Source organism: Musca domestica, unplaced genomic scaffold (assembly GCF_030504385.1).
Source record: "Musca domestica strain aabys unplaced genomic scaffold, Musca_domestica.polishedcontigs.V.1.1 43, whole genome shotgun sequence".
Classification (NCBI taxonomy): Eukaryota; Metazoa; Arthropoda; class Insecta; order Diptera; family Muscidae; genus Musca; species Musca domestica.
In genome coordinates, this window is record NW_026712332.1 from 4637651 (window position 1) to 4653892 (window position 16242).

Genomic DNA, 16242 nt, shown 5'->3' on the forward strand with positions numbered 1-16242 from the left:
TTAAAAGAGTGAAAATTATCTATACTTGGCGTTTTTTTGTAGTCCATACATTTGTTTTGGGTTGATTCAGCATATTAGTTTTAGAGAGATTTTGTTTTGGTGTCACAAGTCGCATAGCCATAGTGGTCCAATTTTGATATTTTTCTTTTCATGAAGACATTATACGGTACCTCATAATTTTCAGAAAATATGCAACTCGTCTTTAGCAAACAGCTATGGAATAATTATTACTATGTTATTACTATGGATGGCAAACTTACTTCCGACAATTTTTCTCGTTCTCTTTTTATACCCTACACCACATAAGGGTAAGGGTATTATGTCTTTGTGCATTTGTCCATGTTACAAGGAGAAGGAAGCGAGATAGACCCATGGTTACTTTAGAGAATCTTCATAGAATCACTTTCTGAGTCAATTTATGCATGTCAGTCCGTCCGTCCGTCGGTCCATATATGCTTGTGAACAAAATGCAGATCGCATTTATTATCCGATTGATATGAAACATTCCAAACAATATTTGTTTGGACCAAGGACGTACCCTATAGAAATTGGTAATAATCGGATAAAATTTAGATAAAGAAGCTTCCACATATATTCAACCAATTTCGCGTTAATTGAGCATCAAATAGCCAATATAAGAGCAAATGACCTGAATTTTGGCACATCCAACGGAATTCCTTTTAGAAGCAAGTTCATCAAATTTCGAAAATCGGTTCAGATAAAGCTATAACTCCTATATATATGTTTCTTCCGATTTGGGGTTAAAGTCCCTCCCATTCGTAATATACATTCGACAACATTTGGTTCCATATATCTTATAAAGCTCGGAAATATCTTTGCTAAATTTTTATCGAGATCGGCTAAGATTTGGATGTGTCTCCCAAAAACTGTTGATACGATTTCATGCTTATTGCGCAAATAATGGCCTAAATGTGGTGAATTTCGGGACGAAAGTCTCCATTTTGTGGAACTATATATATATATATATATGGTGTGTGTGCAAACCATAACTGATCTGAAGCCAAATGTTGATAGGTGGTCTACTCTACAAGAGCTCTACTAAATATGCATAGTGGTGTAGGGTATCACATAGTCGGCCCCGACTTTTGACTTTTCCTTATTTATTTATTTTTTTTTTGTCTTTACCTTTTCTATCATATTTGTTCCTATTTTTGCGTAAAAACAAAAATACAATAAAGAAATTGCCAGTACCCCTATCCTACCAGCGGAGACTTGTCACAAGTAAACTTGCCTACAATAAATTCGGACTAATTTTTAAATAATTAGAAAATTATAGATTATATTCCAATACAAAACAATGCCATTACCCATTTGGTAAATGAGGTGACCACTTTAATTCCTTTGTTTTGGAACTCAACCATTATTTTATAATAATTTAAAAATGAATTCCAACAACATCTCATCGCCAAAATTAATATTTACAAATCCTTTATATGCACACACATCAGAGATTGAAACCTGTTTTCTTTGCAGTGAAATTTTACAAAGTAAATTGCAGAAAATGCAGAGGTGGATATGCTTATTTGAAATCACGTTACCTTCTTAATTTTGCCACGAATTACTCAAGACAAGTGGTATATTTTTGTAACATGAGAAACTAAGTCGAAAAGAAATTATTGTTTTGTAACATGAGAAATTGACCCTACTTTGAAGAGTCAAAAATTTGAATAATCATAACGGAAGTCGAATTATTGGCTAGGGATATGCAACTGTCGACAACACCGACTGATTCTTTTTGACTTGCTTAATTCCTCTTTCATAATCGGTGTTTTCTCCTGTAATTATTTGTATGTACGCATTGTTGTGTTCAAATTATTTCTTTATGTTTTTATTATTAATGTCATTATGCAGCTCCAAAGCCGCAATGTTGATTGAAAATCCCAAGTCCATATGTAAAAGATGCAGTTACTGTTTGAAATCCGGATATCCTTCCAAATTTCTATAGAAATTATAGGGTTCTGCTCCCCTTTGAAAAAAATCAAAAATTAGGTTGATTCTCCACCAAGCTGATATTACATTGTTACCGTCTCAATGGCACTCAATCACTTGCAGGCAGTAAAGTTAATTATTTTTATAGATCAATAGTTAGATCCGAAGGGCAATAGTACCACCCTTTTACCTTTCCCCGATTTTTCTCAGTGTTTCGAAAAAAATCGTATAAGCGTGCGAAAGGACCTATGTTTTTATGACTTATTTTTTTTTTTTCTTAATTTATAGTGAAATATTGACTGAACTTCAAAACATTTTAGAGGGTTGGGGCTATTATATTTTTGGCAGCAGCATTTACACACATACGTACCTCCTCTTCACGCTTTAATGCTTCCTGGCGTTGTTTTTCATTCTCCTTCTCTTTGACAATTTCAGCTATATTCGTTTCCAGATGACTCTGTAAATCAGGCATTCCACCAAGACAAAATTGGGTTTCGCTCAAAGGTTTGTCTTGCACATGTTCGTCGTTCTCAAATTTGTAAATGTCGCCGGGAAATGGTACACGACGTTGATCATTTTCAACGACATCCGTCCGCGCTATTCCCGAAACGACCAAAGCGTTGAAACCAGCTCCGATAAGCATACTGCATAGCAAGGTAGCCATTTCAAAGCTATTGCCCCGACGTTTGCATAGCAATGTTGCTGGTGATATTAATCGATTCGGCTGCAACGGTAGCAATCAAAAGATAATGTCTTTAGTTATTGCTACAGTTTATCACGAACGCTCAAAATAATTATAAAAGTAGTAAAAACATTTCGGCCGGAGCAAACATAAATTATCGTAAACACAGTTGGCTAAAAATACCTAAAATTTGTAAAGTAATTTGCCAATACTCTTACAAAACTGAAACTGAAAGTTGAAAATGTATTCAAACTGGCTCAGTGGTGCTATTACAAAACATCGACCTACATTCAGCATTTTGGGAGAATATGGTTTCTATACTTTAAAATTTCAAATTAGATACACTTCGGCTTAAAAATACATAAAATCTGCCAGTGCCCTGGTTTAAAACATTTGTCAAAGGTTAGGTCATTAACATACCCAAATTGTCGAGGCGCTGCCTATTGCGGCTGCAATTCTCAAAACGTCAGATGTCAGGATGTACCGGAAAATGATGGCTACAGCTATTACAGGATGAGATGAAAAAACTGCAACCAATTTCAGACTGCTGTCCTTTCTAAGACACTCGTCCGACAGCTGTTAAAATTATTCCATTGATAGCTCTTTATATTGTTTACAAGCGTACAAAAGCATTTTGGTGAGAATTTTCCAGAAAAAAAGTTATTCGTGATGGAATTCAAGCGTGAATATGTGATTTCTTTACATGTGTCTGGAAAACCACAAGTGGCTGTTGTTATAGCACTCCAGCATTTAAATGTGAATAAATCTTTTGTGTCTCTTACCATCGCTCGTTACCGTGGTACTGGTAGTGTAGCCCGACGTCAAGAAAGTGGACGGAAGAAAACAGCAACATCAGCAGAAATGGTTCGAAAAGTAAAAAAGCGACTTGATCGAAACCCCCGTCGCAGTGGCCGAAAAATGGCTCGTGAGCTGAATATATCGCAATTTTGCAATCGGCAAATAATAAAAAATGAGCTCGGGGTAAAGCCATTGAAATTCTTAAAAGTGCAAGAACTTACACCGCAACAGAATGAAAATAGACTCAAGAGCTAAAGAGATGCTTCGCTTGACCGAAAGTGTTGAACTGCCGAATATGGTTTACTCCGATGAGAAAACATTCGTTGTCCAGGTGTTTGTAAACAAACAAAATGATCGTGTTTACTTGTCAAAGAGATCAGCTGAAAATGTGCACCTTCGGTTGACCACCAGAACTCAAGCGCCGGCCATGGTGATGGTGTTGGCCGCCATAACAGCCGATGGTCGCTCTTCCCTCGTATTAATCGACAGTGGCAGACCTTAGACATTCCAACAGGACTCAGCACCATTACACTCAGCACGCGCCACCCAAGAATGGTTACAAAATGAGGTTTCTCGCTTCATTTCCAGCGCAAAATGGCCACCAAAATCTCCGGATACCAATCCGTTGGGTTATTGTGTCCGGAGTATTTTGGAGAGCAAGGTTGGCACTTAAAAGTACCAAAGTGTCGATCACCTCAGGCAAGCGCTTCGCCGGGAATGAGCCAAAATACCGCAGAGCACCATTTTGAAGGCCATAATTCGTGCCAAAGATGACCAATTCGAATAAATTTTAACTTATTCTAAAATTTGATGCTATTTCTGGCTTTTTTCATTCAATAAAATTTAAAAATAAATGTAAAAATTATGACTTTGTTGCAGTTTTTTTTCTCACCCTGTAGTGTCCTCTAAGAACTAAAAACGCCAATTCACAACTTACTTGGTGGGATTATGCATCTTCCAACCACTACTGGCTAATTTCGCTAAAAACATGGTTGTATGGGAAACTATACTTAGCCTACATATAGACTATTTTAAATTCCAACAAGTTAAAAAGTAGCAGTTGGTATTGCGACAGTTGTATACCCTCAGCTTTGAATTATGGTTGTCCATATTGTGGACAATATTGTCCATTTCGTATCTGACCAAAGTCTGATATTGTCTGAAAGTCTGACATATATAAATGTCAGATTTGGAATATATCGTCTGATACATATATTTTTACTAAATGTTGAAATATGTTTGAGGTACCATACATAGGACCGTAGTATTATACTTCATCTAATACTGATAAAAATATTGGTATGTGCAAAATTTAGAGAAAATTGAGCATTTATTTCCAATTTTTTGCGAATGATTGTAATCAAAATTATAACCTTTAGTGGGGGAGATACGAGAAGGGCTTGGTCGGTAGATTCTGTATTAACATCAGATCTCTGGACGATAGAGTTATTTAGATATACCATGTTTAGAAAAAGTGGTGGAGTTTTGATAAGAGATATTAATATTGAAAATCGTGACCGTTTGCGGGATGTACCTTGGTATAAGATGTGCCAAATTTAGAGACAATCGGATACTTATTTGGCATTTTATGAGAGTTATAATTGTTAGTCAAAATTTTAACAAGAAGGAGTAGTCCCATATATTTCATCTTCATACCAGATATTGTGATGGTAAAATATTGAGATGAGCAAAACTTGAAGACAGTCGAACCCTTATTTCACAGTTTATAAAAGCTATAATTATTCAAAATGTTCACCCTTTGTGAGGAGGTATCTTATTTAATATGCCGATACTGTCCATTTTCGCACCTGACTTAGCACTGAAACGAATATTGAGATTTGCAGAGTTTGAAAAAAAATGGATGATCCTTCCTGGTTTTATTAGGCAAATTATTTTCTTTGAAAATTTTGACCTTTTGTGGGGGAAGTAGTGGACCGCTTTTGCCCATCTCTGAACTCGATCTAAGTTTTATAATTATATTACGATGTACCATGTTCGTGCGATAAACGTAGTACATGCGCACCAACCAGCCAGACAGACAAATGTCCTGGAATGGATTTGGTCCAAAGAGACCTAGGGTCGAACACCGTTATTTCGATGAGGGATATTTTGGTCGTATCAAATTATAAATACCATCTGTAACCATATGGCTGAGGGTATAAAAATCGTAGAAGCCACACTATTTTAAATAATGTGGTTGTATCTTGAGCACCTGGGCGAACGTCGATAAATCGATAAAATTGTATAGTATAGTATAGCATAGTATAGTATAGTATACTATAGTATAGTATAGTATAGTATAGTATATTATAGTATAGTATAGTATACTATAGTATAGTATAGAATAGTAAAAAAAGGTGGTGGGGTTCTGATAGCAGTCCACCACTCGATTCCTTCGGAAGCTGTAGATATTTTTGTCGACCCAAGTAATAAATTCGTTTGTGCAAAATTAACATTCTTTTGTAATACAATATATATAACTTGCTCATATATTACACCCAATTCAGGGGCTGAAATTTACTTAAATCACCCTGATTTTATTGAAAAAGTGTCCTCTTTGCTTACAGATAACTCTACTTTGATTTGCATGTGATTTTAATCTTCCTAGTGTTTCTTGGGTCTTGGGCGATAATAACTAGATTATGTACCCTCCACTTACCTAGTTGTACTCGACGCTTTTTGGGATAACATTTATGAAGTTTGTTTATACCAAGTAAATTTTATAGATTTAATTTTCTCATCTTCCCTAAATATTAGATTTAATTTTCTCATCTTCCCTAAATATTTCGCTTTGTAGAAGTCCTCCATTTGTAATTCCTGAGGATACATATCATCCAACGCTCCTTTTAAACCTTGAATTAAGGAACACTCTGTCCAATATTAATGTTATTAAAACTTTATCTAGTAGGCAAAATTTTGCGAAGGCCAATATACCGCTACTACGCTCTCTCTTATCAGGTTCTATGTGGTGCATCAATGGCGACATTGATTCACGTGTTTCTAAATTTTATGAACAGCTCAATTTAGCTCTAGCTAGCTCCGTACCAATGGCAAAACCATTAGCTGACCAAGGCCCTGCTTGGTTTACACCTACACTAAGACGTCTACGCAATAATAAAAATAGACTTTTAAAAAATTTCAAAAAATCTAACACTGCCGTAAATTATTCAAAATTTTCCATGGAAAGAATAGATATAATTCGGAAAACTCCAAATGTTATTCTCAGCATTTAGCCCAAATGCGGCAGAATTTATTAAACAATCCTAAGAATTTCTTTAAATTTGTAAACTCCAAAAGAAGAGCTCAGAAATTTTCCTCCAGCATGAAACTTGGTAGTAAAGAGTCTTCAGCCAACTTGGAAATTGCAAATTTATTTGCTGACTTTTTTCAGTCTTCCTATACCCAGGCATATCTATAGACCCTTCCGAAATTCATACCACTACATTAAATCAATTTCCCTGCATTATCTTAACCGAAGACGAAGTCTTAAAGGGTTTAAAGACATTACGCTCCTCATTTTCCCCTGGATTTGACGGTGTACTAACCCATATTTAACAAGTAAAAATGCTGTAAGTTCGGCCGGGCCGAACTTTTAATACCCTCCACCATTTGGTACAAATTTGCCAATTTCCAAAAAATAAAACCCGTTAAAAATTCTGTTAAAATCTTAAAAATACCGAATGCTTATACGACGACGTGGGCCTGCATAGGCAACTTTTGTCATAAATTATTACAATATTTAAATGCGAAACTTGAAGAAAAATCTGTTTATAATGTAGCTAAAATCGTCAAAATACCGAATATGGGGGGTACCGTTATATGGGGGCTATACGAAGACGTGGACCTGCACAGACAATTTTCTGGCATGGGCTGAAGTATCCATTACGAACTTCACATGCGAAATTTGAAATAATTCCGGTGAATAATGTCGCTAAAATCATCAAAATACCGAATATCGGGGGGTACCGTTATATGGGGGCTATATGAAGACGTGAACCTACATGGCTCATTTTTTGACTTTGGATGAAGTATCCATTACGAACTTCAAATACCAAATTTGAAACGATTCCGGTAAACAATGTCGCTAAAGTCATCAAAATACCGAATATCGGGGGGTACCGTAATATGGGGGCTATATGAAGACGTGGACCTACATGGCTCATTTTTTGATTTAGGATGTAGTATCCATTACGAACTTCAAATACCAAATTTGAAACGATTCCGGTGAATAATGTCGCTAAAATCATCAAAATACCGAATATCGCGAGGTATCGTTATATGGGGGCTATACGAAGACGTGGTCCTACATGGCTCATTTTTTGACTTTGGATGAAGTATCCATTACGAACTTCAAATACCAAATTTGAAAAATTTCCGGTGAATAATGTCGCTAAAATCATCAAAATACCGAATATCGGGAGGTACCGTTATATGGGGGCTATACGAAGACGTGAACCTGCACAGACAATTTTCTGTCTTGGGCTGTAGTATCCATTACGAACTTCAAATACCAAATTTGAAACGATTCCGGTGAATAATGTCGCTAAAATCATAAAAATACCGATTATCGCGAGGTATCGTTATATGGGGGCTATACGAAGACGTGGACCTACATGGCTCATTTTTTGACTTTGGATGAAGTATCCATTACGAACTTCAAATACCAAATTTGAAAAATTTCCGGTGAATAATGTCGCTAAAATCATCAAAATACCGAATATCGGGAGGTACCGTTATATGGGGGCTATATGATAACTTGGACCTACATGGCCCATTTACGAACTTAACCTGCCTACTGGGAAAATATACATGTGTGCAAAATTTTAGCCTTCTATCTCAATTTGTTCGAAAGATGGCGTGATTACAACAGACAGACAGACAGACGGACATGGCTAAATCGTCTTAGAATTTTACGCTGATAAAGAATATATATACTTTATTGGGTCTGACTTGAGTATTTCGAGGAGTTACAAACGGAATGACAAAATTAATATACCCTCCATAGTATGATGGAGGGTATAAAAATCTTGTGCTAGAGAATTATACTTACCTTTGACTAAAATCTTTAATTACTCCTTGAAAATAGGTTATTTTGCAAGCTTCTGGAGATCGAGTTTCGTTATTCCACTTCATAAATCAGGCAATTGACGTTTCATAGGTAACTATAGATGTATTGCTAAGTTAAGCGCCATTCCTAAACTTTTTGAACTCACACGTCGGATGTCAAATTTTATAAAAAGCTCCTTTTCAGCATGGTTTTTGAAAGGCAGATCTACTACTTCTAATCTTATAGAATTCGTCTGCCATGTTCACAACGGATTTGTTACCTTTGACTAAAATATTTAATTACTCCTTGAAAATAGGTTATTTTGCAAGCTTCTGGAGATCGAGTTTCGTTATTCCACTTCATAAATCAGGCAATTGACGTTTCATAGGTAACTATAGATGTATTGCTAAGTTAAGCGCCATTCCTAAACTTTTTGAACTCACACGTCGGATGTCAAATTTTATAAAAAGCACCTTTTCAGCATGGTTTTTGAAAGGCAGATCTACTACTTCTAATCTTATAGAATTCGTGCGCCATGTTCACAACGGATTTGTAAATAATCAACAAACTCACGCTATTTATACAGACTTCTGTAAAGCCTTTGCATAGCTTTGTTATATAAACTCGATGATTTGGGTTTTCCGACTGCTCTATTAAGCTGGATTTCATCATACTTGAAGGGTCGTACCCAAAAAGTTATTTTCAATGATTCGTATTCCAAAAATATTGTTGTTTCTTCTGGCGTACCGCAGGGTAGTCTTTTTGGGTCCTTTACTTTTTGTTCTGTACCTTAATGATCTCCCTGATCAGATTCGATTCTCTAAAATACTAATGTATGCTGGTGATGTGAAGCTATACATGCATACAAATTCCCTTGACGATTCGACTTTCTTACAGTACGATTTACATTCCCTTGTGAACTGGTGCAATGCCAACGGAATGTCCCTTAATCTTAAGAAATGCAAAAAATGTTCCTTCTATAGATCGCAGCCAATACATTCTAACTACTTTATCGGTTCAAACAAATTAGAAAATGTTGATTCCTTTTTTGACCTCGGTGTTATCTTAGATCCTAAACTACGTTTTCATTTACATACTCATGTGTTTATAAAGCCAAGTCTTTATTAGGTTTCATAAAACGCTGGTGTAAAGAATTTGATGATCCATATGTCACCAAAAGATTGTTTGTAAGCTTAGTTCGCCCAGTATTAGAATACGGATGTATTCTGTGGAGTCCTTTTTATAAATGCTATTCAGATAAAATCGAATCAGTTCATCCCTACGTATGGGAAGGTCGCCCTCTCGGTCGGCAGGGGTGGCAGTGAGAGGAGTGGGGACGAACAAAAAAAATAGTGTAGTATAGTATAGTTTATTTTTTTAAGTTTTTATATTCTAGAAAGTTGTTATTTTAGGTACGTTTTTAATTTTATTTTTTCCTTGAATGAATGGGTATTTTGATCTAAGAAGAAGAAAATGATTAAGAATTGAAATGTTTAAAGCTTTCTAAGATTCAGGATCGTTTCGGGGAATCTCACATAATCTAGGACGTCATTTATTGAGATCCTTGGGGTCTTAAGAACTCAACGCCGAAGTTTAGATAGACCTAGTTTTTAAAGTACAGCTTGTGTTCTGATTTTAAGGCTCCACTGTTTTGAATTAAACTATAGATATTTCACAATAATAGAGCATTTCACACATTTTTAAGAAATGTTAGACATAATTGGAACTACATTTCGAGAGTTTCTACCATTCACAATCATTGCAATTGTAATTCCAGAATTTCCTTTGTAATTGGAACTATTCCGTTTATTATTCCAATAAAATTTATAAATTCCAACCCGGCTTTACTACGCAAATAACTTGTACGCAAGTTTGCGTATTTGTATAACCATTTTTATTATACCCTCCACCTTTCTATGGAGGGTATGATAGCTTTGTCATTCCGTTTCTAATTCCTCGAAATATTCAGAATAGACCCTACAAAGTATACATATTTTGGATCGGCGTAAAATTCTAAGACGATCTAGCAATGTCCGTCTGTCTGTTGTAATCACGCTATCTTTCGAATGAATTGAGATAGAAGGCAAATATGTTGAATACATGCATAGCTTACCATTAGGCAGGTTAAGTTCGTAAATGGGTCATGTCGGTCCACGTTTTCGTATAGCCCTCATATAACGGTACCTCCCGATATTCGGTATTTTCCTAATTGTAGCGACATTATTTACCGGAGTTATTTCAAATTTCATATTTAAAGTTCGTAAAGGGCACTACAACCTATGGCAAAAAAATCGTATGCAAGTCCACGTCTTCGTATAACCCCCATATGACGGTACCTCCCGATATTCGATATTTTAATGATTTTAGCGACATTATTCACTGGAACTGTTTCAAATTTCGTATTTGAAGTTCGTAATGGATACTACAGCATATTACAAAAAATTTCGTAAGCAGGTCCACGTCTTCATATGGTCCCCATATAACGGTTTTCAATTAATTGGTAGTTTTCGGATTTCTTTTTTTTTTTGAAAATTTTCAAGTTTTTTTTCGAATGGTGTATTAAATGTTCGGCCCGGCCGAACTTAACTTCCTTTTTAATTGTTATTATTTTTTTTTTTTTTTTTTGGAAACGAGATACACTTAAAGTAACTTTTGTTGATCTGCATAGAATCCCATTCCATGTATTTTCGTACACAAAGTATAGGTCGCATTTTTCCGACCTAGATAAACTTTTGAACAAATCATTTGTTTGTCCCAAGGAAGAAACGTATTGAAATTAGTGATAATCGGTCCAAATTAAGATATAACTCCAACATATAATTGAAAATTAGCCCAAATAGGATGGAACTTGGCCAGATACAACTCGGAGATGCCTTAGCCATTTTTTTTCGAGATTGTTCCTGATTTTGTACACAGAACTCACATATATCTGCATCCGCCGTTTATTGTGATATCAACATTAGATATTGGCACATTTAGCTGAATTTAGCGTATAAGCACGTACTTCGAAAATGGTGAAAATTAGTTCAGATATAGCTATAGGTCTCATATATATGTTGCAACCGCTTTGATATTTAAGCCGCCCAAACCCCTTATATTCACTTCCTTACAAAAATCATAATGTAGCTCCAATATATATTCAGCTTCGATTTTATGTTCATTGTGTACAAATGTGTAATATATGCCACAATAAGATGGATTTTGCACAGTTGACCGGATTTAGCCTCATCAACTTTGGTGAAAATCGGTTTAGATATTGCTATATATCCGATATACATGCTGCACCCGTCGTTTTTATAAAAACAACGGTATCGGTACGGGGCGATATCCTGAACAAAAATGCCAACATTGTTCTGGAAGTCGAAAAAAATTAGAATATGCCTATGATCAACTTCACATAAATTCGCGATTAAACCGTTTATTAGTTACATGAAGCTCTACTAATTATAAATAGAGGTGAATAGTCGTCCCCAGCCAACTTTTATCCTTTCTCTACAGGCTTAACAGTGTTAAATATATGGTTTTCTTGTGTTAATTTGTTTTTGTTTCCCTTACATAATTGATTTATCTAATTCTTCAGTGAATTGTGATTTTTGCTCTTTTTTTTTTGTTAATTTTGTTTTAATGTTAATTTTTTAATAAGATTTTTAAGATTAAGGATGTTATGAATAGTTTAGAGTAGTCATGTATAGGAGTTCTTGGAGCCGTCAATCAATTGTTAATTTGTTTTAGTGTTTAATTTTAAGTAAGTCGTTTCGGATTAAGGATTTTATAATTAATTTAGAGTAGTCACGTATAGAAGTTTTTGGAACCGTCCATGTAAAGTTTTTGGAACCGTCCAAATAAATAAAAAAAAAAATAAGGCAAAAATATATAAATGTTTTAGCAACTGCCCGGCTGGGATTATAACCTACGTCCTCGCCATCCAGCGGAGAGTATTCCTGGCGTCCTAGCGTTCTAATCTACAACACACTGGTAAAAGTTCCGAACTAAAATACAAACGCAATTGAAGTTTGGAAAAAAAACTTACATTATACGCTGAGCACGAAACAAGTAGAAAAGCAGTAAGTTCGGCCGGGCCGAACATTGAATACCCTCCACCATTTGAAACGAATTTGGAAATTTTCAAAAAATAAAATCCGTTAAAAACTCTTTTAAAATCTTAACAAGTAAAAAAGTTGTAAGTTCGGCCTTGCCGAACTTTTAATACCCTCCACCATTTGGTACAAATTTGGCAATTTCCAAAAAAAAAATAAAATCCGTTAAAAATTCTGCTAAAATAATAAAAATACCGAATGCCTATACAACGACGTGGACCTGCACAGACAATTTTCTGGCATGGGCTGAAGTATCCATTACGAACTTCACACGCAAAATTTGAAACAATCCCGGTAAATAATGTCGCTAAAATCATCAAAATACCAAATATCGTACCGTTATATGGGGGCTATATGATAACTTGGACCTACATGGCCGATTTACGAACTTAACCTCCCCACTGGCAAAATAAACATGTCTGCAAAAATTTAGACTTCTATCTCTATTTGTTCGAAAAATAACGTGATTACAACAGACAGACAGACGGACATGGCTAAATCGTCTTAGAATTTTACGCTGATCAAGAATATATGTATTTTGTTGGGTCTGGAATGAGTATTTCGAGGAGTTACAAACGGAATGACAAAATTAATATACCCTCCATAGTATGGTGGAGGGTATAAAAATAATATTGGGAGGTACTGCTATATGGGGCCTATACGAAAACATCAGACAATTTTCTGTCATAGGCTGCAGAATCCATTACGAACTTCAAATACCAAATTTAAAACAATTCCGGAGAATAATGTCGCTAAAATCATCAAAATACCGAATATAGGGAGGTACCGTTATATGGGGACTATACCAAACCTGAACCTACATGGACCATTTACGAACTTAACCTGCCTACTGGCAAAATAAACATGCGTGCAAAATCTTAGCTGTCTATCTCAATTCCTTCGAAAGATAGCGTGATTACAACAGACAGACAGACCTACGGACGTCGCTAAATCGACTTAGAATTTTTCGTTGATCAAGAATATATATACTTTGTTGGGTCTGACATGACTATTTCGAGGAGTTACAAACGGAATGACAAAGTTAATATGCTATGGTGGAGGGTATACAAATTATTCACATTACTTCGCGTTTGTGTTTATGTAATGATGTACGCATAAATGGAATTTTCCCAAATTGGTCTTCGTCTACCCACAAAAATAGTATCTAATATGCCTGGTGAGCCGCTTGACCAACAGTGAAACGAGTCGAATACTGGTTGTCCAGCGTTGGACCTCGCAAAGTTTTCAATACCATAGTATTATGAAAGTATAGTAAATTTGTTATTGAAGTCATAGACAAATGAAGATATAGACAACGAAAAGTTAGTTTTGTCTTTTTATCCAGGTGGCTCTCTTCATGTTTTGCATAGTCAACATGCTGATTTACGCGTTCAACCCACTCGACTCCGAAAATACATTTTATCGTTTTTCAAGAATTTCACTTGGTTATTCCGGAATTTTTTGATGTCATCACATAATTTTCACATTTCTTTTATTATGGAACAATTTCCAACTGACAAACATCCTACAGTTTTTGTTATTTTTAACGTTTTAGAATTAAACCCAGAAACGATATAGACGACATCTGCTGATTCGATTTTTTTCGAAGATAAGCGGTGAGAGCATTTCGTTGCCTATATTTTCATTTGTCTATGTTGAAGTCTTTCTAAAATTATTTTCTCTTATACCATATCTCCAATTGTAGTAAAAGATATCTAAGCTAAATTCCGACAGTTTTTCATAGTATAGCATATTATGTTAAAAAGAATTATCCATATAATCGACACAGGTCCTAAAGTTCGCATACCAAAATCGGGTCTTAAAATTGCCTTCATGAACTTCACAAAAACAAATTTAATGTTTTTTTGGTTTAAATGACTTTCTCACTTTGTTTACAACGTTTACTTTAAAGCCAAATGCAATTTTGAGGAATGAACATAACTACTGTTGATAGTGCAGAAAACTCTCAGAGTAAAATGTAAAACAAACATAATTCTACGAATATTAAAGGATATCTTAAGTTTATGAATGCCGTCCGATTTCATGTTGTCACAATTACACAATTACAAGTCAATTAAATAAAATTATTCAGCTGTACAGCGTTCGCTTGGATTCACTGTATAGCCAAACCACAAATGTTGTGCAACAGATTCTTGAATGTGTGTGATGCAACAAAAAACTACAGAAACACGTACTCTCTGCATACTTACAAATCTTATGTTATCGTCGAAAGGTTCATATATAACATAGTCAGCCACAAAGCTTGCAATTCCTGCCGCATTTCTTAGCGATTTATACAGAAATGAAGTGGGACGAAGAGTCGTACAAACGAATTTCTACATGGAAAATCGTAAGCGTATGAGATGAGAAAACAGATTTTCATAAATGTGATCAGCTTACCTGGATATTACACTCATTGGGCAAAGCGAGAACCAAAGGTCGAGTTTTTAAATTAGATGTAAAAAATTGATGCCGAAAATTCTCCGCGTACAAAAGCAATAATCGCTCTTTCGGCGACAAAATGTAATAAGACAAGGGATAACACAGTCGAGAATGGCAGTGGTCGGAAAATGCTTCAGGAAATGATATATCAATTCGGCCTATATCGCTGTGGGTGTCTGAACTTACAATATCCATTTCCTCCTCTGAGGAGCCCTCCGTTTCTACGGCTTGTCCTTCTACAGTGACCACTTCATCAGTTTCGTAATGCTTAGCTTCCAACTCTCTGATTTGATCATCGTGTTTATGGGGATCAATTTGAATTTTCGCTTTCGAGGTGTAATCTCTTTTTCTTTTCATTTCAAAACGTCGATGTTCCAAATAAGTTCACACAATGTCAAACAAACCGTTGCTAAGTAATATACCAATATGTGGGGGAATGTTTGTGTAACTATTGAAACTTTATTACTATAGGTGTAAAAGAATTCAAGACAGAATATTCAGAGTTAATACACAGTTTGGCCACCTCAAGGCCAACTGTAGTAAAACAAGTAAAAAAGTAGTTAAGTTCGGTCGGGCAAAACATAAATATGTATAGAAAATTATTTGCCAAAGAAGGTGGCAGCGAACTCCATATTCCAACTTTTTCGAAATGCCGAATATCGGAAGGTAACGTCACATGCGATTTATATTTGGGTTTATATATGTTTTCTGACAACCTACAGCAAATTCGATTACAAATATGATTAAAACCCTAGAAATACCTTAAATCGGGCGGTACCGTTATTATTCGACGTAGACCATAAACAGTCGGTTAAAATTAAAATACTGCCCATATTATTTACAAGAAGTTTGAAATTTAGCACAAATTTTGCATTGTATATAGGATTGTTGGTATTCAAAATATAACTATACCCCCCAATATTCGGTATTTCGATTATTTTAGCCACATTTCCTCCCTCAATTGTCACAATTTTGTGGTTAAGATTTTGAAATGGTATTTATCTCCTGGGTTTTTGTCCATATTGGTCAACGGATTCTATACAACGGTACCGATCGATATTCGACATTTTTTATGATTAGCCACATTTTTCCACGGAATTGTTTGATGTATGGTATTTACCACTCGCATTAGGTAACATTTTTTATAGTAGTTTCCCGTTTTGTTGTTGCGCCCATGTAACGGTTCTACCCACTTTCTGGTATTTTAAAAGCTTTAGCTGTATTCT

General features: G+C 35.4%; 1 protein-coding gene across 2 annotated transcripts in view; it reads right to left on the reverse strand.

Moving 5' to 3' along the window:
- LOC101897605 (coiled-coil domain-containing protein lobo) overlaps window positions 1-15645 on the reverse strand; it is a 34197-nt gene extending 18552 nt beyond the window's left edge. Inside the window, exons 1-3 of one of the 2 annotated variants that reach the window (XM_059127246.1) lie at window positions 14975-15644; window positions 14785-14910; window positions 2321-2674 (exon numbers count right to left, since the gene is read on the reverse strand). In XM_059127246.1, the coding sequence (XP_058983229.1) occupies window positions 2321-2674; window positions 14785-14910; window positions 14975-15373 (879 nt within the window). In that variant the 5' untranslated portion in view covers window positions 15374-15644. Of the gene's footprint in view, window positions 1-2320; window positions 2675-14784; window positions 14911-14974 lie in introns of both variants that reach the window. The other variant, XM_059127247.1, reaches the window with a different exon arrangement.
- Window positions 15646-16242: the final 597 nt, after the last annotated feature.